Source organism: Cydia splendana, chromosome 24 (genome assembly GCF_910591565.1).
Source record: "Cydia splendana chromosome 24, ilCydSple1.2, whole genome shotgun sequence".
NCBI classification, from domain to species: domain Eukaryota; kingdom Metazoa; phylum Arthropoda; class Insecta; order Lepidoptera; family Tortricidae; genus Cydia; species Cydia splendana.
The window spans coordinates 10,153,017-10,180,555 of record NC_085983.1 but is presented as its reverse complement, the minus strand read 5'-3'; the positions used below and the strand labels follow the sequence as shown (position 1 = coordinate 10,180,555).

The 27,539-nt window shown below is 37.6% G+C and overlaps 2 protein-coding genes across 2 annotated transcripts in view; one reads left to right on the top strand and one right to left on the bottom strand.

The window, feature by feature from the left end:
- The window catches only part of LOC134802477 (catenin alpha), a 100,356-nt gene that overhangs the window by 31,916 nt on the left and 40,901 nt on the right, over positions 1 to 27,539 (bottom strand). The gene's annotated exons all lie outside the window — the stretch shown is intronic.
- On the top strand, positions 124 to 20,887 carry LOC134802131 (peroxidase-like). The gene is made up of 17 exons (XM_063774724.1): positions 124 to 248; positions 1,828 to 2,025; positions 3,530 to 3,709; positions 4,607 to 4,721; positions 5,563 to 5,758; positions 6,135 to 6,332; positions 7,560 to 7,704; positions 8,244 to 8,400; positions 9,154 to 9,321; positions 12,163 to 12,291; positions 13,839 to 13,908; positions 14,941 to 15,046; positions 15,319 to 15,434; positions 19,831 to 19,888; positions 20,457 to 20,543; positions 20,637 to 20,708; positions 20,821 to 20,887. Exons 1-17 carry the CDS (start codon positions 124 to 126, stop codon positions 20,885 to 20,887), a joined length of 2,187 nt encoding a protein of 728 aa, XP_063630794.1.

Below are 27,539 nucleotides of genomic sequence, written 5' to 3'. Positions count from 1 at the left end.
GCCATTTGAGGGTACATTTCGTTTACTTTTATTTAAATACCTAAAGATACAGAGTATAGGCCTAGCCAAGATGAATTAATACAATTATTGTATGTAATCGAAACATCAAATTAACTGAAGATGATGTTATTAATGATAATATTCATAATGATAGTGAGAGTGATAGAAGGAGCGTTGTATGACACATTCACTGGGGAGCGAGTGACGCCGCAGAGAGAGGCGGATGTGAGGAGATTGAACCTTATACCGTAAGTAATAAAGGTTATAGCGAATCAACCGTAATCATATTTGTCGGTTTAAAAGAAACTTAATAGTTATTTGTTTTACAAGGGGGCAAAGTTGTTTAACCGCTCGTGCTAATATTGATACCCGAGCAAGCGAAAAATTCCAAAATTGAATGCGAAGCGAGTGGTTCGAAAAATAAAATCTTGAGCGTTGCGAGGGTTTCAAAGCACGAGGGTTAAACAAAATTTGCCCCCGAGTGAAACACAAAATTTTTCACCACACCAACCCAAAGCAAATATTAAATGTAAAATATCAAACAAAATCAAACCAAATCAAATCCAAATGAATGTTATTAAATATTTATCATCCAAAATCATCATTTAAAAGTCAATTCTACCAGCAAACATAAGAAAACAACTCGAAATTTGCATTTGATTACTTTGCCTCACATGTGAACAAAATGCAACTTTGCTATCAGTTTTTGAAGTGCAAAGTAAGCCTTTCCGAGCTGGTGTGGTGAAAACATTTTTATAGTGTCTATCTGACGACCGGTGACTGACCTAATGGGCAGTGAGCCTGCCTGTGAAGCCGATGGTCCTGGGTTCAAGCCCGGCAAGGGCATTTATTTGTGTGATGAGCACACATATTTGTTCCTGAGTCATGGATGTGTTCTATGTATTTAAGTGGGTACCCACAACACAAGCCTTCTTGAGCTTACCGTGGGACTTAGTCAATTTGTGTAAGAATACCCTTATAATATTTATTTATTTATTATCTATTATTAGGGCCAAATGTCAAAAGCAATACAAAAGCTTGAAATTTAAACCGACCGACCGGTCCTCAGTCCATCAACGGAGCGACAGCTGACGTTTATAAAGTTACAAACAGCTTTCTTTACAAACTTATGAGCATGGTAAGATATAAATGAAGCATTTAGTACAGTCGCCGTCAGATATATCGGAGCGGCCAACGTGCTCACAAATATCTGAACACGCCTCTATTGTCAAGGCGTTATAGTTCGTTTTTTTTAGCATTAGAAATAAGGTAAACAATCTTGATGAGTCTTTTAATTGAAAAACACATTTTAAAAATAAGTTACGGCAAATACGTAACAATTATGAATCTAATACGATCATTTATATTCTTCTGCTTTCATAAGTAATAGTTACTGATTTTTGAAATGCGTTTTTCAATTAAAAGACATGTCAAGATCGCTTACCTTCTTTCAAGTTCTTTCTAATGCTAAAAAAAAACGAACTATAGAATGCGATGGCTATGTAGTCTAGGGCTTCCAAGTACCGGACTTCTTTCAATACCGGTATTAATACCGAAACTGTCTTCATCAATACCGGGATCTCGGTATTGACTATAAAACGCATACATTTTTTGAGTTTTATGATAAAAAAAGCTCACTGTAACATATTAAACAATAATCGCCATTTGCAATAACTATCATTTAACCCTCCCATGATGCCAGATAATGGATTAAAAAAACCGGTAATGAAAAATGCGCTTAAACAGACGGGATCCCGGTATTGGAAGCCCTACTATGTACCAAGGTCTATTATGTTATAAAATTACGTATTAACATCTTTATTACAGTTGGTGCGCCTTAGAAGTAGCCGACTGTCAGTCCGACGAGCGCCGGCGCATGGATTATTCGTGCAACAACCCCCGCTACCCCCCTCGAGGGGCCACCCTCACCCCCTACTACCGTCTACTACCCCCTGTGTTTGGGAGGAACTATACGGCCCGTCCTGCGAAGGACGGGGCAGATCTGCCTCATGTTAGAGACATCAGGTATCCATATTTAATATTATAAAGGCGAAAGTGTGTCTGTCTGTCTGTTACCTCTTCACGCTTAAGCCGCTGAACCGATTTAGTTGAAATTTGGTATAGAGATAGTTCGAGTCCCGGGGAAGGACATAGGATAGTTTTTATGTCGGAAATCATCCCTGAAGAGAGTGCAAAGGGGGTGGAATTGAAAGAGTTAATGAATTGCCTAATAATTGAAGTAAGCAATGCGCGAATTGAATGATTGCTATTAGCATTATCCAGGCGCTATACCTACTTTAGCTGCTGTCACTAATTCCACGCAGACGAAGTCGCGGGCAAAAGCTAGTAAGGTTATAATAAAACCTTTAGTAGGTATGACACACATACTCCGTGTGAGCTCATCATCTTACTCCCCTCATCCAGTTGAGGGTGTAGTGGCGCCACAGAATAAGAAATAGTACTACCGTAAAGAAGGGACACGTTCTACAAAACCGAAGTTTGACAGCGATTCAGGGTCGAACCATGATATCCCTTTCTAACTTATGGCTCTATCCCTTTCGGCTATTTAGGGTTGTCAAAATCCAAGTCATTATCTTATCTATGGTCGTGCACGCAAAGGGACGTCAAGTTGTGTCAACCCTAATAATTGCTCGGAGCAATGCTGAGCCGAACGGAACCGAGTTTGCCCGAAGTCAGGAGTGTCTCCCCACTGGTGGCGGCTATCTCCGTTACAATCACCAAATATCATCACAGGGTCAAAAGTAGGTCAAATTTGATCACATGATTTCCGGACGAGCCCTTTCTAAAAGTATGAGCTCGCTAAGAACATTGCTCTTATTCGGCAGGAATCATAATGTATTTAAATACACAAACTGGTCTACCACGATATCATTTCATTGTTTTTACCTTAAATTCCGACGTTTCAGCTTATATAGCAATAAGTACTTATTGTTTTTCCGTGACCACAGCTGGTGCAACTCAGCTGAAACGTCGGAATCTAAGGTAAAAACAATGAAATGATATCGCGGTAGACCAGTTTGTGTAATTAAATATGTGTACAAATAAATAAATAAATAAAACGCGAGAGTTTAAAGTGTTATAGGAATCATAATGGAACATTTGCGTGAAGAATATTTTAGTGCACTTGAACTTGAATTGGAATTCCAAGAACGTTACGTTGAATCATCAACAGCTATTTCTTGTTGTTATTCTGTCCCATCAGCCAGGAGACAATAGTAGCATAGTTTCTTAGAAGAGCTGCTGTACCATGTTCTACAAACGTGCTTAGTAGATGTCCTATTATGAAAAGGCCTTATAACTACCTAAAAATTCAAGTTTGGTTCATTTAAATACGAAATAACTAGTATTTTAAGAGTGACCCAGGAGACAGGAACTAGTGACATAAAAGTTGATTCACCCTGAAATATAAACATTGTCAGTTTTCTATAAGCAGGCTGAGACCACATCACACCCAGCATTCACCCTGACATATTAAGCTAGTCTCTGATGATGAATGTTCTGTTTTCAGGGTGGCGATAATGTCCGACGGGCGTCGCTCCAGCGAGCACTACACGCAGCTCACCTCGCATTTGGGCGTATTCCTCACCGGCGACGTGACTTCTCTACACGACACCGTCAACTATGTCATATTCACTACGGACTGTTGTACGCCAGCGGGAGCGGTAGACCCGAGGTGTATCCCGATCAGGTACGCATACGTGTCGTCTCTGTATTATACCGTCAACTAAGTTATATTCACTACGGACTGTTGTACGCCAGCGGGAGCGGTAGACCCGAGGTGTATCCCGATCAGGTACGCATACGTGTCGTCTCTGTATTATACCGTCAACTAAGTTATATTCACTACGGACTGTTGTACGCTAGCGGGAGCGGTAGACCCGAGGTGTATCCCGATCAGGTACGCATACGTGTCGTCTCTGTATTATACCGTCAACTAAGTTATATTCACTACGGACTGTTGTACGCCAGCGGGAGCGGTAGACCCGAGGTGTATCCCGATCAGGTACGCATACGTGTCGTCTCTGTATTATACCGTCAACTAAGTTATATTCACTACGGACTGTTGTACGCCAGCGGGAGCGGTAGACCCGAGGTGTATCCCGATCAGGTACGCACACGTGTCGTCTCTGTATTATACCGTCAACTAAGTTATATTCACTACGGACTTACGGAGGTACGGCAGCGGGAGTAGTTGATCCGAGGTGTATACCGTTCCGGTAACAAAGGGGATACCACAGATACAATTTTTAAAATAAATTTTGGATTGGTCTCTGCTCTCTAGCATATGAGAGAAGTATCATAATGGGGTTGGCAACTGTCAAAGGTTTGCATAGATGGCGCCATCATAGCTTGCCCCTTTCTCTAGTTGAGTTCTATGAGATTTGGCTTAAAGGGCTGGCATCCAGGGCATAACATTCTATTAATAAAACAAGAATAGGACGCAATTCTAGGGATTGACAGGGCAAGCTACATATGCTGGCGCCATCTGCTAAATACTTCGACCGGCCAACCCCATTGAGTGTATCGATATAGGAACTCTTTTGCCCCCGTAAATCCGATGTCTGGTAATCACTCGTTATTTCAGAGTGGCGAACGACGACGTACATTTGCGAAGAAGCAACGTCCGTTGTCTGAATCTGACCGCACCCATCACGTACCAGATGTTAGGATGTGCGCCAGCGAGCTTGCCACCTTCTAGGGTAGGTACTTAAGTTTACAATGTTCTTGTATAAATTTACCCACCGTTTTTACCCAACCTGTCCAATACAGCTGTTAAAACCTAGACCGATCTGGTAGTAGATGGGCTAATCCAGGAGTCAGTAAACCACGGCTTGCGAGCTGCATCCGCCGCTTTTATAGTACAACTACGGCTTTTCCAGCCACCCAGAAGATTAATACTTAAATGTTCTTATACCACTGAAAACTGCGCGAGCACTCGAGCCTGAGGAAGGACCCCCGACGGGCCCGAAACATGTCGCCAATAGCGACTAAAAATTCAAGTGAGTGAAACCGTTGTCGTATATAAACAATTTAAAATATGTCTCATGAAAGTTTAATATCGATCACTGAAAACAGCATTTGCAGCTCTTTGAGATTCCATAAACTGGGTGTCTTCGTCTTCTATTAGGCTAATCGAACCGTGTATTTAACATCTGGGATGAGACATCATAATAAAGAGATAAAGATATGCAGAGTTTAGGTAAATCCTTGCTCTCCTGTTGACGTCATTACGTTTTGTGTACGGCGTCAACTGGAGAAAGTATGGATGGGTCTGTTGTTAGGAGAACAACACACTATCCTTCACGAACTATGAAGTCTAAGAGCCACCTTACGCTAGTGACTTTTGACCGTCGGCGTCTAGTCAGCGCTATGGAAAATGGCGTCGCCAACGTTGCGTCGAGCAGCAGCCATAGAGACGACTAAACGCTGACGCTCGGGAGACGCTTAGTTTAGGGGGGGCTGTGAAAATGAATTGCATGTGTGTGTAGTATGTTTGATGGTGAATACCTGTTATAATGTTCCAATTGTAACATGTTCCAGATCAACACATCCCCTCCATTGATAGACCTCTCCATAATGTATGGCAACAACGAAGCGGATATGCGCAAGGGCAAGGCGGGGGTCGGGGGCCGAATACAAACGGAGCTCCTGAGGGGCAAGGAGTGGCCCCCCAGCGGGGCCCCCGTATGCTTGCTCAACAAGCCACAGCTGGGAGAGACTAGGTGCCATAACTCGGGTATTTATTTTCCATCTAATCTCCGGGACAATTGTTGCTACGATTTCGCAGGCACTAGATATGATGCGACTGGTATTATATCTGACCTGAGGGGAAACTAGGCCTGATAAATATCGAATGATATTTCGAACATGGTAACGTCGGTCGGGGTTAAAAAACACGACCTTCGGTATGAAAGAAGTCTTCCACTACTCAAGTCTTTACGAAAACCATTATTGTCTATCGCCGAAACCGGACCTTCGACCGAAACATGATTTTTATACCGAAACCTGGCCAAATCGGCACCGAAACTTCGTTTGGACACTAGTTTTATTTTGTGCAATAAATATTAAATATATAGTTACAGGTATACTATAACAATATTTGTTTATCCCAGCCAACCTAGGCATCAACGCGATCCTGGGCGTGAATCTCTTCGGCCTCTGGTTCATACGCAACCACAATCAGATCGCCAGGCGTCTGGAAAAGCTGAATCCCTGCTGGAGCGATGACCAGCTGTTCGCTGAAGCAAGAGACGTGAACATCGCTGTGTGGCAGCAGATCATTTTCTATGAGCTCATGCCTTCTCTCATGGGTAAGTTGGTTACACCTGGAGCCTAATGCAGACGCCTGGAACAGCTGAATCCGTGCTGAAGCAATGACCAGCTGTTTGCGGAAACCAGAGATGTTCGCTGTGTGGCAGCAGATCATTTTGTATGAGCTCATGCCTTCTCTCTTGGGTAAGTTGGTTACACCTGGAGCCTAATGCAGGCGCCTGGAACAGCTGAATCCCTGCTGAAGCAATGACTCGCTGTTTGCGGAAACAAGAGACGTGAATATCGCTGTATGGCAGCAGATCATTTTCTATGAGCTCATGCCTTCTCTCATGGGTAAGTTGGTTACACCTGGAGCCTAATGCAAAAGCCTGGAAAAGAAATCCCTGCTGGAGCGACGACCAGCTATTTGCTGAAGCGAGCGACGTGAACATAGCTGTATGGTAGCAGATCATTTTCTATGAGCTCATGCCTTCTCTTTTGGGTGAGTTGGTTACACCTGGAGCCTAGTGCAGACGCCTGGAACAGCTAAATCCCTGCTGGAGCGATGACCAGCTGTTCGCTGAAGCAAGAGACCTGAACATCGCTGTATGGCAGCAGATAATTTCTATGAGCTCATGCCTTCTCTCATGGGTGAGTGGTTTACACCTGGAGCCTAATGCTGTCTTTTGCGGAATGATTTGCTAAAAACTCCCTTATCGCTGAGACAGATGAGCGGAGATGAGAGGGAGACTGGCACTGGTTGTATTCCAGTGGAGCGGAAAAGAAAATCAGTGCTATTGGCTGATTCCCGCATGCCTCCTTTCATTTCTCTCCTCTCAGTGGAAAGGCAGCCTTAGATTAAGAAAAGAAAATCTCTTATTTCTGTAGTTTACAAAAAAACTGGACGCATGATGACATTGTGCAATAATTAATTGTGAAAGCGAAAGTGTTACTTTGAAAATCAGACGAAATTTACTCAGAGTCGGACCAAGAAAAGTCTGCAGCGGATTTGATAGCCCACGCAGAGCAAGTGTTATTTATACGTCATAATTTCATAAAGTTTGACGTTTACAATAACACTTGCACTGCGTGGGCTATCAAATCCGCTGCAGACTTTACTTGGTCCGACTCTACTTACTTGGTTGGCGCGATGACCCAAAATGAGTCTTGGCCTCCAAAGACGAAATTTTAATCTCAATTTTTTTGTAGAAGTTTTGCGATATCCTATTAAAACGTCATCTCATCTCCAAAAGAATTACACACATTCCCAATTCCTAATGTTCCAGGATACGACTTCTTGCTGAAGCAGGGTGTGATCTTCAACACGTACGGACATGTTGACGACTATGACGAGGAGTTGGAACCAGGATTGAGCATAGAGTTTGTGATGGCGTACCGATGGTTCCACACCATGCAAGAGGGGAGGCTCAGGTAATAATGGGCTACCCCACTCCAATGACCTTCAATCTGAATCCCTTAGTTTTCTAATGTTTTTTGTAGCTTATTATATTAACAGCAACGGATTTAAGCAATACATAAGCCTTCTGTGATGGAATGCCACTTACATCCCTTATTCACAGAATGTACGACAACAACGGGAGAATAGTAGACGAGAGGAACATAGTAGACTATACTTTGAGGACGGGCGCTCTGCCGGTGAACGATACTATAGAAAAGGTCACACAGGGCGCCTTTCTAGGGGGGCTCTATGAAATTATGACGTATAAATAACACTGGTACTGCGTGTGCTGTCAAAATCTCTGCAGACTTTTCTTGGTTTAATTCTGTCTAGTTTGATCTATAGGTTCTTGGTCTAAGCGAATCCCTACCGATCGCATCTTTCTTCTAGAGTCTGTGCGGAAAGAGAATAGTCGTGAAATGTATTGGGCCTCATACATTCCAGGACTCTTCTGTTTCCGCACAGACTCTATCAAGAAATAGTTTCGAATACACATTTCCCTTATTCACAGGATGTACGACAACAACGGGAGGATAGTGGACGAGAGGAACATAGTAGACTATACTCTGAGGACGGGCGCTCTGCCGGTGAACGATACTATAGAAAAGGTCACGCAGGGTGCCTTCAGGCAGCCCGCCGCCGCCGCGGATTATATGGTGGATCCTGATGTAAGATTAGCATTTATGGTCATTAAAATAAAAACCTTTTTATCTAAACACACACACACACACACACACACACACTTTTCGCTGGCGGAAAAGAAGCGGGAGACCCAAAGGATGCAAGAGCAAAAACACAATTATACGATACGACGCCGTGTCATGTTGCGACACTTGCTATGTCGTGTCTTGGCACGATGCATGTTTTGGCCCTATGATCCGCCTCGCGAAAAGGAAGCTAGAAATCTATTCGGGTTCTCGTTGCCGAATCGAAAACGAAAGAAAAAGAAAGACGAAAGGGTCCCTTAATCTACATAGGAGGACCGTGAGTAGAAAATATCACAATAATTTTAAGAGCGTAGGAAACTTGAATCGTTTTTTAAGCTTATCGATTAAAGGATAGGTCACACTGCTGCTTAAAACGATGATCACTGACACACTGTTGTCGCAGCAAGATGAATGACAAATCGCAAGACATTATCTACGTCACTGGGTATACGCTGCAAGCTTTCATTTGGGTCGATCCTTTCGGCCTGGCCACGACATTGCGCGACTGGCTTCGACTAAGGCGAAAGCCATAGGTGGAAACGAAAGGGCCGATCGCTGGGTCTCGCTCCTATGGTTGTCGCCTTAGCCAAAGCCAGTCGCGCAATGTCGTGACCAGGCCGTTAAGCTTACTTACTTTTGTTTTCGTTTGGCTCGGTCCTTGTATCAATAATATATTATCCAAGTTTGTAAACACCAACTTTAACTTATTTCAAGGTGGGTGAAAGAATCCTCGGGGACCTCCAATTCGCGTCCGACGTAGTATCCTCCGACGTAATGAAAGGCCGCGCCTTGGGGCTACCCAGTTACAACGAGTACCGTCGGCTTTGCGGTCTGCACACTGCTAAGGACTTCGATGACTTGAGACATTGGATGAATGAGGAGGTATATAGATTTAGTAGTAGGTATTAAGCTAATTTTAAGATTTATTGCAAGTATTTTCAGTCACTCGCGTTATGTCGTCGCCGGATATCACATCGCGCGCCCAGTGTGCTGCGCGGCGAGCGACAGTACGCGGCGCGCGACTATCGTGACCGCTGCTGACTGTTACTGACCGAAAATGGAGACCTAAGTTCTCCGAAACATGTTGCGTGAGTGAATGAAACCGTAAAATCAGCTTAATGTAATCGGCAGTATGATTCACGACAGTTTAAAGTTAGATTTAGTAGTGTACCGACATAATGAAAGGCCGCGCGCCTTGGGGCTACCCAGAGTACCCTTACAACGAGTACCGCCGGCTTTGCGGGCTGCACACTGCTAAGGATTTCGATGACTTGAGACATTGGATGAAGGAGGAGGTACTTTATTAATAAGCTAAATAAACCTGAACTGAATACTGAATCTAAAACTGTAACGTTAAGATTAAGACCTAATAAACATTTCTATTCTATTCTATTCTATTCTAAATGCATCGTAATTGGGAATTCCTAGGCGGACCCCGGGTCCTCGCGCCCCGCGCGGGGGCACAGCCGGGATTGACGCCAGGATGATGATGATGATCGTAATTGGGAATTTGTATGAGGGGGGCGGAGTTGAGCTCGTTGTAAGGATTGAGGCAAAAATGTTCATATGTGGAACACCGTGAACGCACTCGATAGCACAGTTGCCATCGGATATATCGGAGCTGCCGAAGTGCTCAAAAACATCTGAACGCGCACTCTAACGCCATGACAATAGAGGCGTGTTCAGATATTTGTGAGCACTGTACAATAGTAATTTGCTTTTCAAACAAACAAAGACACATGTTACATGAATGAGCCAAAATGAGCGTAGTGCATTATTATTTTCCATCGTATTTTAACGGAAACGTACGAACGTGTCTTGCTATTTCAGTCGGTCTCGGTACAAAAAGTACTGACGTTGACTGAAGTAGAATGACAAATACGAACGTTTCCGAGAAAATACGATGGAACACAATTATGCACTACATCTTTAGTAATACTATGAAGTATTTGAACAAATTAAATTATTTTTCAGAAAATATTTGGAGGCCTTGGTCACTTTTTCTTAGTATATGACATTTATTTCAGTTTATCTTTAGTAATGTCTAAAGCTGCTTTAACAGATAAAGTTTAAAGGGGCCCACTGATTAACAGTCCGCCGGACGGTATCGGCCTGTGAGTTGTTCGGAGCTGTCAAAATTTTGTTCTAACTGACAGGGCGATACCGTCCGGCGGACTGTTAATCAGTGGGCCCCTTAAGAGAAGGTATAGATTCAGAATCACCTTGACTTTTTAGAACAAAAAAATAAAAATATGTACACAAAAAAACTACCTAACAATATTAATTTGGTATGAAATCGCGTGATGTCTTTTAAATGTCAGGTTTGTTTATGAAATGCCGACCGACGGCGCCATGCTGCAAGAACTTGTGATTTTTATAAATAAATTAACGGTCAGACTATTGTTGTCGGTAGTGACCCTGCCTACGAAACAGGAGGTCCCGTCTTCGAATCCCAGTAAAGGCATTTAAGGTTCGACCACACCTCTGCTTAAAGGGGTGAAATCCTTTTCGTTGTCTTGTTTCTGACCACTCCGTGACGCTTGTATTTTGTGACTTTTCACTAAAATTCCTGAAATTTTCGTATTCCGGCCGCATTCCTGACAAACGGCCAAAATTCCTGACATCTGGTAACCCTAGGCGCGGGGCGCCATTGCAAGTACACGCCAGGGCATTGTGGGTGTAGGATCACTACACTACATCCGATATCGGATCGGACAGTGTGAAAACGCTCTTATCCCAATTAGCATAATATTGTGATTTGCTTACTGGCGCATAATTGCTAGTGTTCAATTTTATTGGGACAGCTTCCGTAAATATAGCTGACCTTAACGTGTGCTTATATAATTTGGTATACTTTATATATATTATTTATACCTTTAAACGAGCAATTCTTGTTTATTTATATATTTCGGGGATCTCGGAAACGGCTCTAATGATTTCGATGAAATTTGCTATCGATCTAGCTAGGTCTTATCTCTGGGAAAACGCGCATTTTTGAGTTTTTATATGTTTCCCGAGCAAAGCTCGGTATCCCAGATATTATAATTATAATCCAATTACATACATATGTATGGGTCTTTTCAACTACGAAGGTACATTTCTGACAAGTTCCGAGAAAATCATCGGTGCGAGTCAGAGTTCGAACCCATGAGAACGAACTAGAATGTATGTAGTGGACAATTATTTTCCATCGTTTTTTCACGGAAACGTACGAACGTGTCTTGCTATTACAGTCGGTTTCGGTACAAAAAGTATCGAGGTTGACTGAATTAGCACGACAAAATACGAACGTTTCCGAGAAAATACGATGGAAAACAATCACGTCATGCTACTTCAGTCAACCTCAACACTTTTTGCACCGAGACGCACTGAAATAGCGAGACACGTTCGTACGTTTCCGTGAAAATACGATGCAAAATTATTGTACACTACATCTGTATTCTAGACATTCTAGTTCGTTCTCGTGAAAATACGATGGAAAATAATTATTTACTGCATCTGTACTAACATATAATGTAATATTTGAATGAATGATTGATGCTTTTATTTCAGCAAGTGTCATCGCTACAAACATCGTACCGCCACGTGGATGACATAGATCTGCACGCGGGCATGATCGCAGAGCAGGCCATGCCTGGCGCCGCCGTCGGGCCCACTCTGGCCTGCATCCTGGTCTTGCAGGTCTAGTATTTGAGCAAGTGTCAATATAGTGTAATATTTCAGCAAGTGTCATCGCTACAAACATCGTACCGCGACGTGGATGACATAGATCTGCACGCGGGCATGATCGCAGAGCAGGCCATGCCTGGCGCCGCCGTCGGGCCCACTCTGGCCTGCATCCTGGTCTTGCAGGTCTAGTATTTGAGCAAGTGTCAATATAGTGTAATATTTCAGCAAGTGTCATCGCTACAAACATCGTACCGCGACGTGGATGACATAGATCTGCACGCGGGCATGATCGCAGAGCAGGCCATGCCTGGCGCCGCCGTCGGGCCCACTCTGGCCTGCATCCTGGTCTTGCAGGTCTAGTATTTGAGCAAGTGTCAATATAGTGTAATATTTCAGCAAGTGTCATCGCTACAAACATCGTACCGCGACGTGGATGACATAGATCTGCACGCGGGCATGATCGCAGAGCAGGCCATGCCTGGCGCCGCCGTCGGGCCCACTCTGGCCTGCATCCTGGTGTTACAGGTCTAGTATTTTATGTTATTGGCATAGCTATACTCTGTATCTTTAGGTATTTAAATAAAATTAAACAAAATCTACCCTCAAATGGCTCCTTAAGCCAGTTGAGGGTAGATGAAAACATTACATGATCAAATAATGTAGGTTAAAGTCAGGTCGTTCAGTGACAGATCCAGGCGGTTTTGTATTTGGTTGGTTAACCAATAAATGTTATAACTACCCGAAAATGTACAAATTATTTGTTTACTTTTATTTAAATACCTAAAGATACACAGTATAGGCGGTATTGTATTTGGTTGGTTAACCTATCTTCTTCTTCCTCGCGTTATCCCGGCATTTTGCCACGGCTCATGGGAGCCTGGGGTCCGCTTGACAACTAATCCCATGATTTGACGTAGGCACTAGTTTTTACGAAAGCGACTGCCATCTGACCTTCCAACCCAGAGGGGAAACTAGGCCTTATTGGGAATTAGTCCGGTTTCCTCACGATGTTTTCCTTCACCGAAAAGCGACTGGCAAATATCAAATGATATTTCGTACATAAGTTCCGAAAACCTCATTGGTACGAGCCGGGGTTTGGACCCGCGACCTCCGGATTGAAAGTCGCACGCTCTTACCGCTAGGACCTATAAATGTTAAAATGTAAAAATTGTTTGTTTACTTTTATTTAAATACCTAAAGATACAGACTATAGTTTCCGATTCAGGCCACAAGATGGCAGACCCTCCAACGCGCACGGTTCCTATAATCAAAGACATATGTAACTTCGTATAAGACGAATAAAGTCTAAGGAAAAAACGTGCCTCGGAATTGAAGCAAAAGTCATTCTCGAATAGATGGCGCACACACCTTTAGCCTATCCTCGGCTAGATGGCGTGACGACACCGTTTCATATTTAACAATTTTAACACATAGATATCAGTGAATGAACATGGATCAAAATGATATAAAAATGATAAAATCATTTATCCATATATATACATTTTTTGATAACTTTATACGTTTTCATTTTGAGTTTTAGTCGTGTGTCGATAGATGGCAGTAAATTTACAGTGACTACAAAATTTACAATGACAGGACCCCTCTATACTATCTATTCTTTTTGCTATAATGGTACTCCCTACCTGTCATTAAGTTTTGCCCGCTAGAATCAGATTTCTAGCTTATGTAATAAAGTTTATCTGTAGTATTAAGAAAATAATTGTTTATAGATGAAACGGTGGCGGACTTCAGACCGGTTCTGGTACGAGAACTCGGTGCATCCCGGATCATTCACAGAAGGTATGCTCATTAAGTAATATAATATAAATTTAATTAAATTTTAGATGCGATGGAATAAATAATGTATAAATATAAATTCAAGACGGCTGCAGTTTTTTTTTTCAATTTCATTTATTTATTTCTGTTAAAGAGCGTTTCGGATCCTCAGATATTAATTTCGGGTCAAAATTGAAGAAAATCAAGATGGCAGCCATTTTTAGGTTTCCGTACCCAAAGGGTAAAACGGTACCCTATTACTAAGACTCCGCTGTCCGTCCGTATGTCTGTCACCAGGCTGTATCTCACGAACCGTGATAGCTAGACAGTTGAAATTTTCACAGATGATGTATTTCTGGTGCCGCTATAACAACAAATACTAAAAACAGAATAAAATAAAGATTTAACTGGGGCTCCCATACAACAAACGTGATTTTTGACCGAAGTTAAGCAACGTCGGGCGAGGTCAGTACTTGGATGGGTGACCGTTTTTATAGATAATGGTACGGAACCCTTCGTTTGCGAGTGCGACTCGCACTTGGCCGGTTTTATTTTACAAAATTGACTACAGTGTCATATCAATGAGTCTTTCGGATCCTCAGACATCAATTTTTAACAATCAGAACAAAAATGAGTAATTATAATTCTTTTTCACCACACCTTTAAAGGCTCTCTTGATTGTTCAAAAACTGATCAGAAAGTTGCATTTTATTCACATATGTGTAAAGTAATTTTTGATGCAAATTTTAAGTTGATTCCTTTATGTAGGCTGGTAGAAGTGACTTTTAAATGATGAATTTGAATAATAAATATTTAATTTCATTTGGATTTGATTTCGTTTGATGTTTTACAATTATTGTTTTCCTCGCATTGGTGTGGTGAAAAATGTTGTGTTTCACTCGGTGGCAAAATTTGTTTAACCCTCGGGCCTTGAATGAAAATGAAACCCTCGCAACGCTAAGATTCCAGTTTTAGAACAGTTTTCAATTTTAGCACGAGCGGTTAAAAAACAACTTGGCCCCCTTGTAAAACAAATAACTATTGTTGATGTTTCAGAGCAACTGTTCGAAATCCGAAACTCCCGGATGTCGCGGTTGCTATGCGACCACGGAGAGGGAGTAGACAGTATACAGCCGTACTCCTTCTTGGTGCCAAGCCCAGGGTATATTATTTTTTTACACTTTATTGCACGGAATCCCTACTAATATTATAAATGCAAAAGTGTGTCTGTCTGTTACCTCTTGAAGCTTAAACCGCTGAACCGATTTGGACAAAACTTGGTATGGAGATAGTTTTGGCCCCGAGAAAGGGCATAGGTAGAAAGGGCAGGGATAACCGGTCACCGTAGCCTATGAATATTTCCAGGGGTGTTACATGCGGTATGCGGGCTACACTTCATGCTACACTGACTCAGTTATTAACTTTTGATTACAGAAATGAAATCGTGAAGTGCTCCGAGATACCAGCGACGAGCATGTACCCGTGGATGGACGATGCCTGCTCTATGAAAAAACAATTGAACGAAGACAAAACGGAAAAAGGATACTATAGTCAGTTTAGTGATTATTTACAAAAGCTGTTTATAAATTAGTATTTTATACAATCGTGATATAATAGAGAGCTTTTCAGTCGAGTAACGTGTTTAGGCAACGAAGCTTACAGCTTTTGTGTCCTGGGGGCTTAGTTACTAAATGCTCTAAGCCCCCAGGATACTGAAATTTGGATGCAGGTTTATTTGTATGAATAAAATTTGAATGAAGCAGCGATGATCTGGTTAATAAAATTATGCAAGAATTGGTAATTGTTTTTAATACAAGCACCCGTACAGTGAACTGTAAAAATATGGGTGTAGCCAACTTGTTCAAAAATATGTCCCATACAAAGTATTTCAACAAATTAAATTATTTCAGAAAAATATTTTAATTTGTTTTTATCAAGTAGAAACACTACTATATAAATTATAAACTGAAATAAATGTCACATACTAAGAAAAAGTGACCAAGGCCTCTAGTGCCCCAGGCTGGAATCGAACCAGCGTCCTCTGCTATCGCGGCAGTTGCCTAAGCCACTCGGCCACCGGGTCACAGCGGCATAGGTCAAATATTTCCAAGTATATGCACTTCTTACTGAAGGCTTATGGCGCCCCCTGGCCTCAAGAGGCCTTGGTCACCTTTTCTTAGTATATGACATTTATTTCAGTTTATGTCCCATAGTTCTTAATTCGCTGACATAAATTAGCTATGGGACATATTTTTGAGATGATTTGTGCACCCATATGGGGCATTATCTATGTCGATGGCGCTTACGCCACATAGCGTCGCGCGGCATTGTATTTATATCGGAACATCGCTAATAATGGCGTAAGCGCCGTCGACAATAAGGTCCCTTTTCATAGATAACGTCACATATTTTTACAGTTGACTGTAACATGAGTCACTGACTGTCAAAACTGACATTATACGCTAACGTCTACGTAATTTACTTTCTACCTTAGAGCATTTAGTAACTGGAGACGTCATGGCTGTCATTATCTGTACCAAAGACATATGTAACTTCGTATAAGACGAATAAAGTCTAAGGAAAAAACGCCTCGGAATTCAAGTAAAAGTCATTCTCGAATAGATGGCGCACACACCTTTAGTCTATCCTCGGCTAGATGGCGTGACGACACCGTTTCATATTTAACAATTTTAACACATAGATATCAGTGAATGAACATGGATCAAAATGATATAAAAATAATAAAATCATTTATCCATATATATACATTTTTTGATAACTCTATACGTTTTCATTTTGAGTTTTAGTCGTGTGTTGATAGATGGCAGTAAATTTACTGTGACTACAAAATTTACAATGACAGGACCCCTCTATACTATCTATTCTTTTTTTCTGTACGAAACAGTCTGCCGATTTTCGCGGGGGAGGGGACGTCGAATGTATTGCTATTTCTACATGATTTGTACGTAACGTACAAATAGCCATGTCAGTCTATACCAAAGTTTGCACAATTGTTTCGGCAGAGGAGTAAGCTCTTAAAGGCGACTCCAGTTATTAAATGCTCTAAGCTTCCAGTAGGTGTATATTGGGCATTCTAGATCATTTAACCCTTTCCTGCCTTAACGAGACAGAAACCAAGCTGTTCATAAGATCACTTTCAACAAAAACTTTCGTGTAACCGCATTTGGCCGCTCACTGCGTTCGCTCTATGCGTTTTACGAAAGTTTTTGTTGTAAGTGACCTTATAAACAGCTTGGTTTCTGTCTCGTTAAGGCAAGAAAGGGTTAAATGATCTAAAATACCCAATATGCACCACGAAAGATTTAGCAGTTTGCCCTTAGACACCTAGAGATCTCGATTCGCGTTTAAATTGTTTTAAATAAGGAATGTTTAAGTCAAGTAGCAGTTTACAGACACAAAATGTCAAAGCATTTAAACTTAAATATTTAATCGAAGTACAGGATGTAAGGTACATCAGTCCTCTGTTGGACTAGGGTATGAGCCTTAAGGACACAGGTTGTACTGAAGGCTTAAAACCTAAACGTTGACATTAAATATTTTATAATTGTAATGCCTTAACATGGTTTGTCTAAACCAAACGTCAAACGCTTAGATACTAAATCAGAATACGCTTTACAATCGAATCAGTATGATCTGTGTAAATAATTTTTATTTATAAAATCTCAATTGATGTATTTATTACTTACTGAAATTAATTTCTCAATTACACTTATCAATTTTTAACGTTACTTAACAAAAACACTCTTTACTTTGACGAAAACAAACGTCACATGCTTAGATAATACGCATTACAGCCGAATCAGAATAATCTATGATCATAAAACGTGATTATTACAAATCTTGATATTGATATTTTTTTTTTTTTTACTGAACTTAATTTCTAAATAAGACTTACCAATTGTTAAAAGCAACAAAACACACCATGTCACAGAGCTGATCAGTCCCTGTGAACACGTAGACCCCCAAGGCGTATGAGCCCTGGCAGAGGATCTGACAGCATTCTTCAGTCTATAGTACAAATTAGACTTTAGATTGCCGTGTGTGATAAAGTACAACACATCATAGAGTTGGCCAATCTCATGACATGATGCAGCTCCCAGGGAGGCGGTCCCCGGCAGAAAGCCGCGTTTGACGTACTTTGCTTAGGGTCCTCCTTACACTATCAACCGGCATAGTGATGGATTCTCCTGTTCGTTCGATTGCATGTTTGGTTAATAGCACAGCTCAACACAAAGGTGGCCAGCCTTCATGTCAAGACGCAAGTCCCAGGGAGGTAGTCCCCGGCAGAAACTTGTGTGCTAGGATCACCCAGCTAGCTCCGGTTGACAGCAGCGGGATCTCCGACAAATCATAATTGAAAAATGTATATATGCAGTTAGTTGCAAAAACTTTAAAAGCGCGATGTAGGACAGAGCTTCTGATTGGTAAACTCAATTAATTTATGTATGACGTCAATAAAGGATTGTTGTTTAGATCCATGGAGTCGACGTTACAATTATATGTATATATTTTTACAGACTTATATTTCTTTAATTTTTGAAAAAAGAGAGGTTTTCAACAAATAGATAAGAATTTACTACAAAACACTATTTAAAAGACAAACTTAAAACAAACACTATATCAAATTATAAAATTAATTTCTCTGTGATTTGAAGATATTTTTTTATGTAATGAAATATAAAACAAAATCAAATTACAATGGTAGATTACACTCATTATAATTTGATTTTATTATATTATAAATATAAACATATTATATAAATGATAAGACGATAATTATCATTTTCGAATTTAAAAAAATTAAATCAGATTATTTTAGCAATAAAACATATTTATTAAAAAATAAAGAAAATCGAATACCATATTATTTTCTATTTAGATACAAAGAGTAAAAATAAATTTATGAGAGAGGAATGTCTACTCTTCTACATTTCGAACCTGTAGGTCTGCTGAGCACGCATTTGAGTTACTCGGTAAAAGATTGTTGTTTAGATCCATGGAGTCGATATTACAACTATATAATATTTACTTTACGGTCTTACATTTCTCTATTATTTTATGAAAAACTATTAGAAGCCTTTATAAATAAATAATAATAAAATTGACAAAACAAATAGAGACTTATTTTAAAACATTATTTAAAATTTCATCATCGATTTCTCTATAATTTGTAGAGCTTACCTTACCCTATAAAATAATATTTTATGTAATTAAGTATAAAACTAAATTACATTATATAAAGAATAATTGAACAATATTTTTATAATTTTTATTCTATTTTGATAATAAAGACATTTAGGATAATATAATGCTACTGCTGATGATGATGATTTTCGAATTAAAAAGTTAGATTATTGCATTTTAAGTGATACAGATTATTACATATTAATATGAATTTATACAGTAAAATTTATTACAATAGTAATAAAAAAAAGTTATATTATTATAATATAATATTAATTTAATTAAATTACAATAAGAAAATCGAATACTATTTAATTTCAATGTAAAAGGTAAAAAAAAAAGTTATATTATTATATGTGAGTGGAATTCTACTCTATTACATTTCGAACCTTTAACCTGCCGGTGTGCATACCGCTGAGCATGCATTTGAGTCGGTCCGCGATTGAGACTCTTATTACTTACACGAGTTGTTAACATGAAACTTTAGTGTGATGCAATGTGGGAATAGGGTTGTACATGAAGCATTTATTACGAATGTATGTTTGTCTATCTTTCCTTTGTGAATGCAAACTGGAAGTCTATATAATAAATTTAAAAAAAAAGTGTCTATAATTATAAATTTGAAACCCATAATGTTTTTCTATTAAAAAAAAAAAAGGTTTTGTATTGTTAAACTGAACTCGTAATAATACTAGAACTATAAACTAAACACAATATTTCATCAATTTTGATCTTACAGAGATGTTATTATCTACGTGCTATACCTAGATTTTGGTCAAGCAGGGAAGTGGACCAACAGGTAAATTATACAGCCTTGTCCAAAAGTATTAGCACCTATTATTACAATACAATACAATACAAATACTTTTTACGGAACACTCTATATAAACTAGTACAGAGAATAAAATTGATTAACTTAGAGGTAAACAACAGGCGATCTAGCAATAAGCCCGATTTTTTTTAATTTTAAAAATGATTTTTTTTTTCTTCCAAAGACTATTAAACCATTTCATAAAATTTCAAACAAGTCTTTATAAATTAAAAATACTTTAAAAGAAGTATGAAATAAGAAAACTAAATGCAGTAAAGTTAAGGCTTAAAATAACTGTGACAACCCTAGCGTTTGACGGCAAGGTTAATTTTTTTATAATTTAATTTAAATAATTCATTATTGTTGTGACAATCCTGAGGTGAAGAACTATCAAGATTAAATTTGAAGACTATTCCAGTGCAAATAATTTAATAACCATGTAAGTAAGTTAACCATTTAGTTTTACATAACTTCTTTTTAAATTATTGAATACTGTATTTTTGCAAAGTATATGCAAATATAGGTAGTTTAAATAACAATTTTGTTTTTTTATCAGGTCGGACTCAGAATATGACTCAACCTGCGAATACATGTCCTGTATGACAAGCAAGAAGAATTCCAAGACTAAGGACCTTGCACAGAGGTAATTATGATTATTGTTACAATTTCATTTGTTTCCTATTAAAAATATTCTTTCTATGAGTGATAATTAATTCTTATATTATTTATTCTTTAGATCGGACTCAGAGGAAAAGGAGGTTTTTAACGAGCAGACTGGAAAGAAACAGAAGACTCCTGCACAGAAAAGGTGATTTAAACTTTGTGTTTCATGTAAATGAAAAAATAATATATCTGATTTCGATATACAAAGGTAGTTAAATTATCACGAACTATTATTAACTAATATTTATATTTTTCAGATCTGCGGAGGGGGACACGAAAGCTTCTAACAATAAAAAGCAGAAGGCGTCTACTTCTAAAACGTAAGCATTGTTTGAAATATTTAGTATAAAATTCAGCATTTTTCATTCGATTCTTGAGAAATTTTGTTGCTCAAAAAATTGGTTGGCGTTAAGTACCTAGTTTTTATCTAGTCACTTTTTTATTAAAAAAAAAATGATGGAGCTATGAAGGTCGTTTGGGACTACAATTCAAGAACCCATTATTTTATTTTGGGACAATTTATTTATTTTATACTATTTCTTACATAGATCTGTGAAACGAAATGAGGAGCCATCACCGTGGAATGAATCTTTCGACTTGTTCGGGCTGCTGACAAAAGAGGAGGCAACTACAGCGGGACAGAAGGAGGCTTCAGTTGTTCTGCCGTCGGTACTGAGTTCGCGTGTGGCCAATGGGTCAGTGATTCGTCGGAAACACCTTGACGGCGATTTTTACGTTGAAATAAAGGTATATAAGACGGCAGATGCGATTTCCGTTGGTCGCGAAGATCGTTGGCAAAAAGCTCTAAATTCATTAAAAATCCAAATTAATGCCAACGGAGACGAGTGGAAAAAGCTTCAAGGTTTTTTCAAAAGTGCTCGTAAACTGTTTAATGATACGGAATCAGTGTTTTACGCACATAAAAATAATTAATTTTAATTAGTTAATTTTTATAATGTAATATAAGGTTAATTTATTTGCACAGTGGAAAGGCTAATTTTATACAAATCAAATGAAAATAGGGGCACAAAATTAATAACTTCATTTGGAACAAGTTTTATTTTAGAATATTTACCTAAATTATAACGAAAGTTATGTTTTGCGATTTTTTAACAAAATACACATCATAATTTAATATTTTATATATATATATATATATTTTTAGTGACGATACAAATATCAGTGACCCTTATTTTTTTTTTGAGTCGTATATGTTATAGACACATCAAGGTCTAATAAATTCAAATAAAATACATCAAAATGCCATTTTGTTCAAGTTGCTCGATTACTATTGAAAATCGTAAATGGGTTGGCCATCTGCGCAGCAATCTTCATAAAAAAAATTCTTCCGAAGAACATATAAAAGATGTTTTTAGAATATCGTCTGCGTTTCGATCTAGAATTGCTACATATAAAATTATAGCAATGATGATAAAATAAATTTGTTACCTGCAGACTTTTTAAAATCAATTTCTAATAAAGTGCGACACCTGATAAATGAAGCAATTCAAACACATACTTCGGTTAAAGTCAATTTTGAACTCTATAGTTTATTTTACTTATGCAAAAATGACACACAAGAAATTAAATCATTTGGTACTAAAAATATAATAATACATACACATTTTGATTTCGAAACAATATATGCAACAGTCATCGCAAATTTGTTGCGCAAAATAGAGAGTTTCCAGCATAGAGACAGTGGTTGGTCGTTTTTAAGTAATTCTCATGTCGAAGTAAACATAAATAAATACGAACCGATGCGAGGTTCTTGTTATATAGAGTTACCTGCATTTATTAAAAACAAAAAAGCTTGTATAAATATAAAAAATAAGGATGATTTTTGTTTTCTTTGGAGTGTCGTTGCAGGTTTATATCCTGCTAAACGAAACGTAAATCGTACTACCTCTTACCCACATTTCAAAAATGTTTTAAATGTAGAAGATTTATCATCTCCGGTAACTTTTCAGGACATTTCAGTGTTTGAACGCAACAATAATAACATTAGTATAAATGTTTACGGATTAAAAGGCACAAATGTGGTTGGACCTCTTTACAAATCATCATTTAAAAGAGAAAATAAAATAAACTTACTCTTACTAGAAAAAAACGACCAGACACACTATTGCTTAATAAGTAACTTGTCTCGACTTGTTAGGAATCAAATAACGAAACATCATAGTGCACTGCATTTTTGCGATGATTGCCTATTGTTTTTCAATAGTAATGCTCAGTTAAGTAAACATAATTGTGCAGGTGTAGCTACAGTGTTACCAAAATCAGGTAGTACTATCAAGTTTAATCACTATGAACGAACACAATCAGTTCCTTTCGTTGTTTACGCTGATGCCGAAACATTATTAGAAACTTATCAAGGGTGTGACAATGATCCTACAGTATCAGATACATTTGTATTTCAAAAACACATACCAGTAGCATTTGCTTTTAAACTTGTGTGCTCGTATGATGAAAGTTTAAATGATTATGTTTCATATAGGGGTCCCGACTGTGTACAAGTTTTTGTTGAGTCACTCTACAAAAAAGTTAAAGATATATCGAATATTCTAGGAAAAACTAGGCCTATAGTATTTACAGATTCAGATCGCGAAGCATTTTCTAACGCTATAGTTTGCTATATTTGTCAAGGTCTCTTATGGGACGAAAATAAAGTTCGTGATCATTGCCATTTATCCGGTCAATACCGCGGCGCAGCTCATTCGCAATGTAACTTGAAACTTCAGGTGCCTCGATTTCTACCAGTTTTCTTTCATAATCTGTCAGGTTACGATTGTCACTTATTTATCAAAGAATTGTGTAAATCTCCTGGTGAAGTTAAATTGATTCCAAAGTCTATGGAAAAATACATTTCGTTTACAAAATATGTCGTCTTGAAAGATGAAGAACAATGTTTTCCGCTCCGCTTTGTTGATTCTTTTAAATTTTTAAGCTCTAGTTTGGACGACCTCGCAAAAAGCATGGATAGATCCTGTTTTTATCATTTACAAAAAAGTTTTCCGGATATGAATAAATTTGAGTTATTATTAACAAAAGGAATTTATCCTTATGAACATATGAAAACATGGCAATCGTATGAAGAAAAAGAGTTACCCCAACAGAATGAGTTTTTTAGTTCACTAACTAACCAAACGGTAACAGATGAACAATATAATCATGCTAAGTTGGTGTGGGAGATGTTTAAAATCAAGGATATGGGCCAATATACCGATCTTTACTTAAAAACTGATGTACTGCTTCTTACTGACATATTTGAGCATTTCCGAAAAACGAGCAACACACATTATCGATTAGATCCAGCATTTTATTTCTCAGCGCCTAGTCTATCATATGATGCAATGTTGCTTAAAACCGGAGTCACTCTAGAGCTTATACACGATTTTGAAATGATTCGAATGATTCAAAGCGGTATTCGAGGAGGCATATGTTTGTGTTCGAATAGATATGCTGAAGCTAATAATATTTATATTGAAAATTATGACAAAAATAAACAAGACTCATATATTGTGTATATAGATTGTAATAACCTGTATGGTTATAGTATGTGTCAGTACATGCCTTATGCTGAGTTTCAGTGGTTGAACAAAAATGAAATTGAGACATTTGAAGTTATGAAATTATCTGATGAAGGGACTTTCGGTTATATTTTAGAAGTAGATATCCAGTATCCTAATTATCTTCATGACACACACAACGACTTGCCGTTTTGTGCAGAGAAAATGATTCCTCCTGGTGGAATGATGGAGAAATTGATACCAAACTTATATGACAAATACAATTATGTCATACATTACGTTCACCTTAAAACTTGTCTTAGTCATGGTCTTAAATTAAAAAAAATCCATCGTATTATCAAATTCCGGCAAAGCAAATTTCTTAAAGAATATATTGATTTAAACACAGAATTAAGAAAAAAAGCAGAGTCCGAATTCGAACAAGACTTCTTTAAATTACTAAATAATAGTGTTTTCGGTAAAACGTTGGAAAATACTGAAAATAGAGTAAATGTAAAATTTATCAATACTTGGATTGATCGTAATAATATTTCTAAAAAGAAAACCGGAGCGTGTGATTTAATAAACAAACCTAATTTTCATCGTATTTCAATTTTATCAGATAATTTAGTTACAATTCAGATGAAACCAGAATGTGTAGAACTTAACAAACCAATTTATATTGGTTTCACAGTACTAGAACTATCGAAAAGCCACATGTACGACTTTCACTACTCGGTTATTAAACCACATTATTCTGATCGTGTAAGTCTTTTATATACAGATACCGATTCATTCGTTTATTCCATCAAAACGCAAGATTTTTACAAAGACTTGCGGTTGTGCTTTTTAGACCACTTTGACACCAGCAATTTGGAACCAAAAAACCAGTTTAATATTCCATTAATTAATAAAAAGATTCCAGGGTTATTTAAAGACGAGCTCAAGGGTAAAGTTATAACGAGTTTTGTTGGGTTGCGATCAAAATTATATTGTATCACGACAACACCCCAGGATACCGACTGTACCAAAAAACCCTATACGGTGAAAAAGGCAAAAGGCGTTAAAAAATCTGTTGTACGTGATCTTAAAATTTCTGAGTATACGGATGCACTATTTTTAGATCAAATAATACGCAAAAAACAAGCGCTGTTTAAGTCAATTAAACATGAAATATTTACGCAGTTTGTAAATAAAGTGGCATTATGTAACAAGGATGATAAAAGGTTCATTAATACAGACAAAATGTCTACTTTATCATGGGGGCATAAGATGCTTCAAATGTAATAATACAGCACTGTGCAAGTAAATAACTTTCAACATATATTTTATAACATGTATCAATATTTGTAATTTTTTTTTAAGTGTATATGTAAAACAATAATGTATGTGAGGTTTTTATGTTTACCGTATGTATGTAATTAATATAAAAGGGTTTAATAAAGGGTAAAATAAACGATAAACATTTTTTTTTTACCAATTTTTTCCTTGCAAATCAAATCATGTCAAATTGTTAAATAATTCAGTTTGATATAATATTGAACAGCTTACAATGGAGATGTCAGACGGAACCATTATTATTTTTATTTCTTTGAAAGATGAGTAGTAGGTACATTATTTCGTTGACCTCGACTTTTGTTACCGCATAGGTATATAATATATTAATACTACCTAAATAAATCATTAACATCATAGCGCAAAAAATGATGGGTGTGCTATTTCCTACTACCGTTTAGAAGTTTCATTTGAAGCCACATTCTTCAATCTGCTGGTCGTTGCAATGGATAGTTTTCCTTTATATCATGTAAGTTTTAATTATATCTGACTTTTTTTTTGTGTAACTGATAGTAACAGTTATCGTGTACTGGTAGGCCTTTCCTGTTTTTATTTATTTTCTTAATCTTTATCTTTGTACTATTTATATTGTACTTATGTATTATGATGACCATTTATTATTTATCTTTTCTTACATAGTATAAAACAAGTAGGCAACTAATAAATTAATATATTTCGTCTTATTCTTTAGGACATCGATACGAATGTGTACGCGCAAGACCCTTTGGAAGGGTTTACACAACGAATGGAAGATTGGAAAAATGAAGATTTAAAAAATGCAGATTCAAAAAATACTAAACCCAAAAACAAAAAACGAGAATCATTATCTAAAAAAAAACTTAAAGACCAGGCTCGAACATCGTACGTAATTTGCAAAGAGTTTCAAAGGGGTCAGCGTTTAATAAAAATCAAGATTTATGACTTCATGGAGAGCATGACAGAACAAGTTGATTTTTCATCGGACGATAGTGATAGTGAGTTTTTAAGTATGAGTGCACAATATGTTGTTAAAAACCCTGTCGATGAAATTTTAGACTCCACGGAAAATATTATCAATAAGATATCTAAGGAAATTAATAAACGGGGATTGTAATCGCAAATAACAATTTTATAAATAAAAGCATGTTATGAAAAAAATGTTTTATTATAACTAAATCCTTAAACTAAGAAATATATAAATATATCAACAATCATAAAACAATATAATTAGTTCATGTTAATTGTACAATTATTATCATACCATTTCTTGATACAAATGACATTTCTTAATGAGTAGTGTTTATTGATAACATGATATAAAGTACTTTTACTTTTTTCCTTAAGAAACTTATTATAAAGTATTACAAAATTCGGACAGCCATTTTCTGTAATATCAGTAACGTAACAGTTTTCACATAAATTTTGCACCCATTTCGTTTTTTCTAGACCTTTCACATATATTTTTTTATTTTCGAGATAGGGAATTATAATATTCTGGAAATGACTATAACTTATATGTCCATCACTCCAACGAAAACCGAAGTTATTTTCAATCCAGCGCACATGTTTACGTTCTTCATGCGATAATCGTGAATAAGGAAATGGCGGCTTTATTGAAAATACCAGAGTAAAGTCATCAGCAGCCAAAGCTAACTCTTTAATAATGAATGTATTCTGAGCATCTTTAAAGCCTTGTATGTCCGCAATATAATAATCTAAGTTCATGATATTTTTTTTACAATACTACTTAAAGGTTTATATTCCACAATACAATCGTTAAATATTAAACAAAATGCAGATGTATTGTCAGGAATTTCTTTATCACTCTCAATTTCTATTCTTACGTCTATAGGTCCTGACTTCAAACGATCGTTTTGTCTAGAAGTGTCCAAGACATATAAAGTACATTTTTTAAAGTCGTGTATATTTAACATTGGTTCAGCACGACGTCCATGATATGACTGTTGAAATCTTGTATATTGTTCATATAATATTGCATAATTGTCGTGATCGAATTTAACGTTTAAACTTTCATATGGAAAATAAGTGGAGTTTAAAAAAACACGCACTTCACGCAAGTTGCAATGATCAAAACAAGAAAAATCGGTTTCGGATTTATTTTTTCTTTCGGTAGACAAAGCTAACACTACAAA

Coding starts and splice junctions, on each gene's coding strand:
- LOC134802131 (XM_063774724.1), top strand. CDS start 124: ATGTTATTAATGATAATATTCATAATGATAGTGAGAGTGATAGAAGGA. Junction 5,759..6,134: donor GACTAGGTGCCATAACTCGG/GTATTTATTTTC, acceptor TGTTTATCCCAG/CCAACCTAGGCATCAACGCG. Junction 8,401..9,153: donor ATTATATGGTGGATCCTGAT/GTAAGATTAGCA, acceptor ACTTATTTCAAG/GTGGGTGAAAGAATCCTCGG.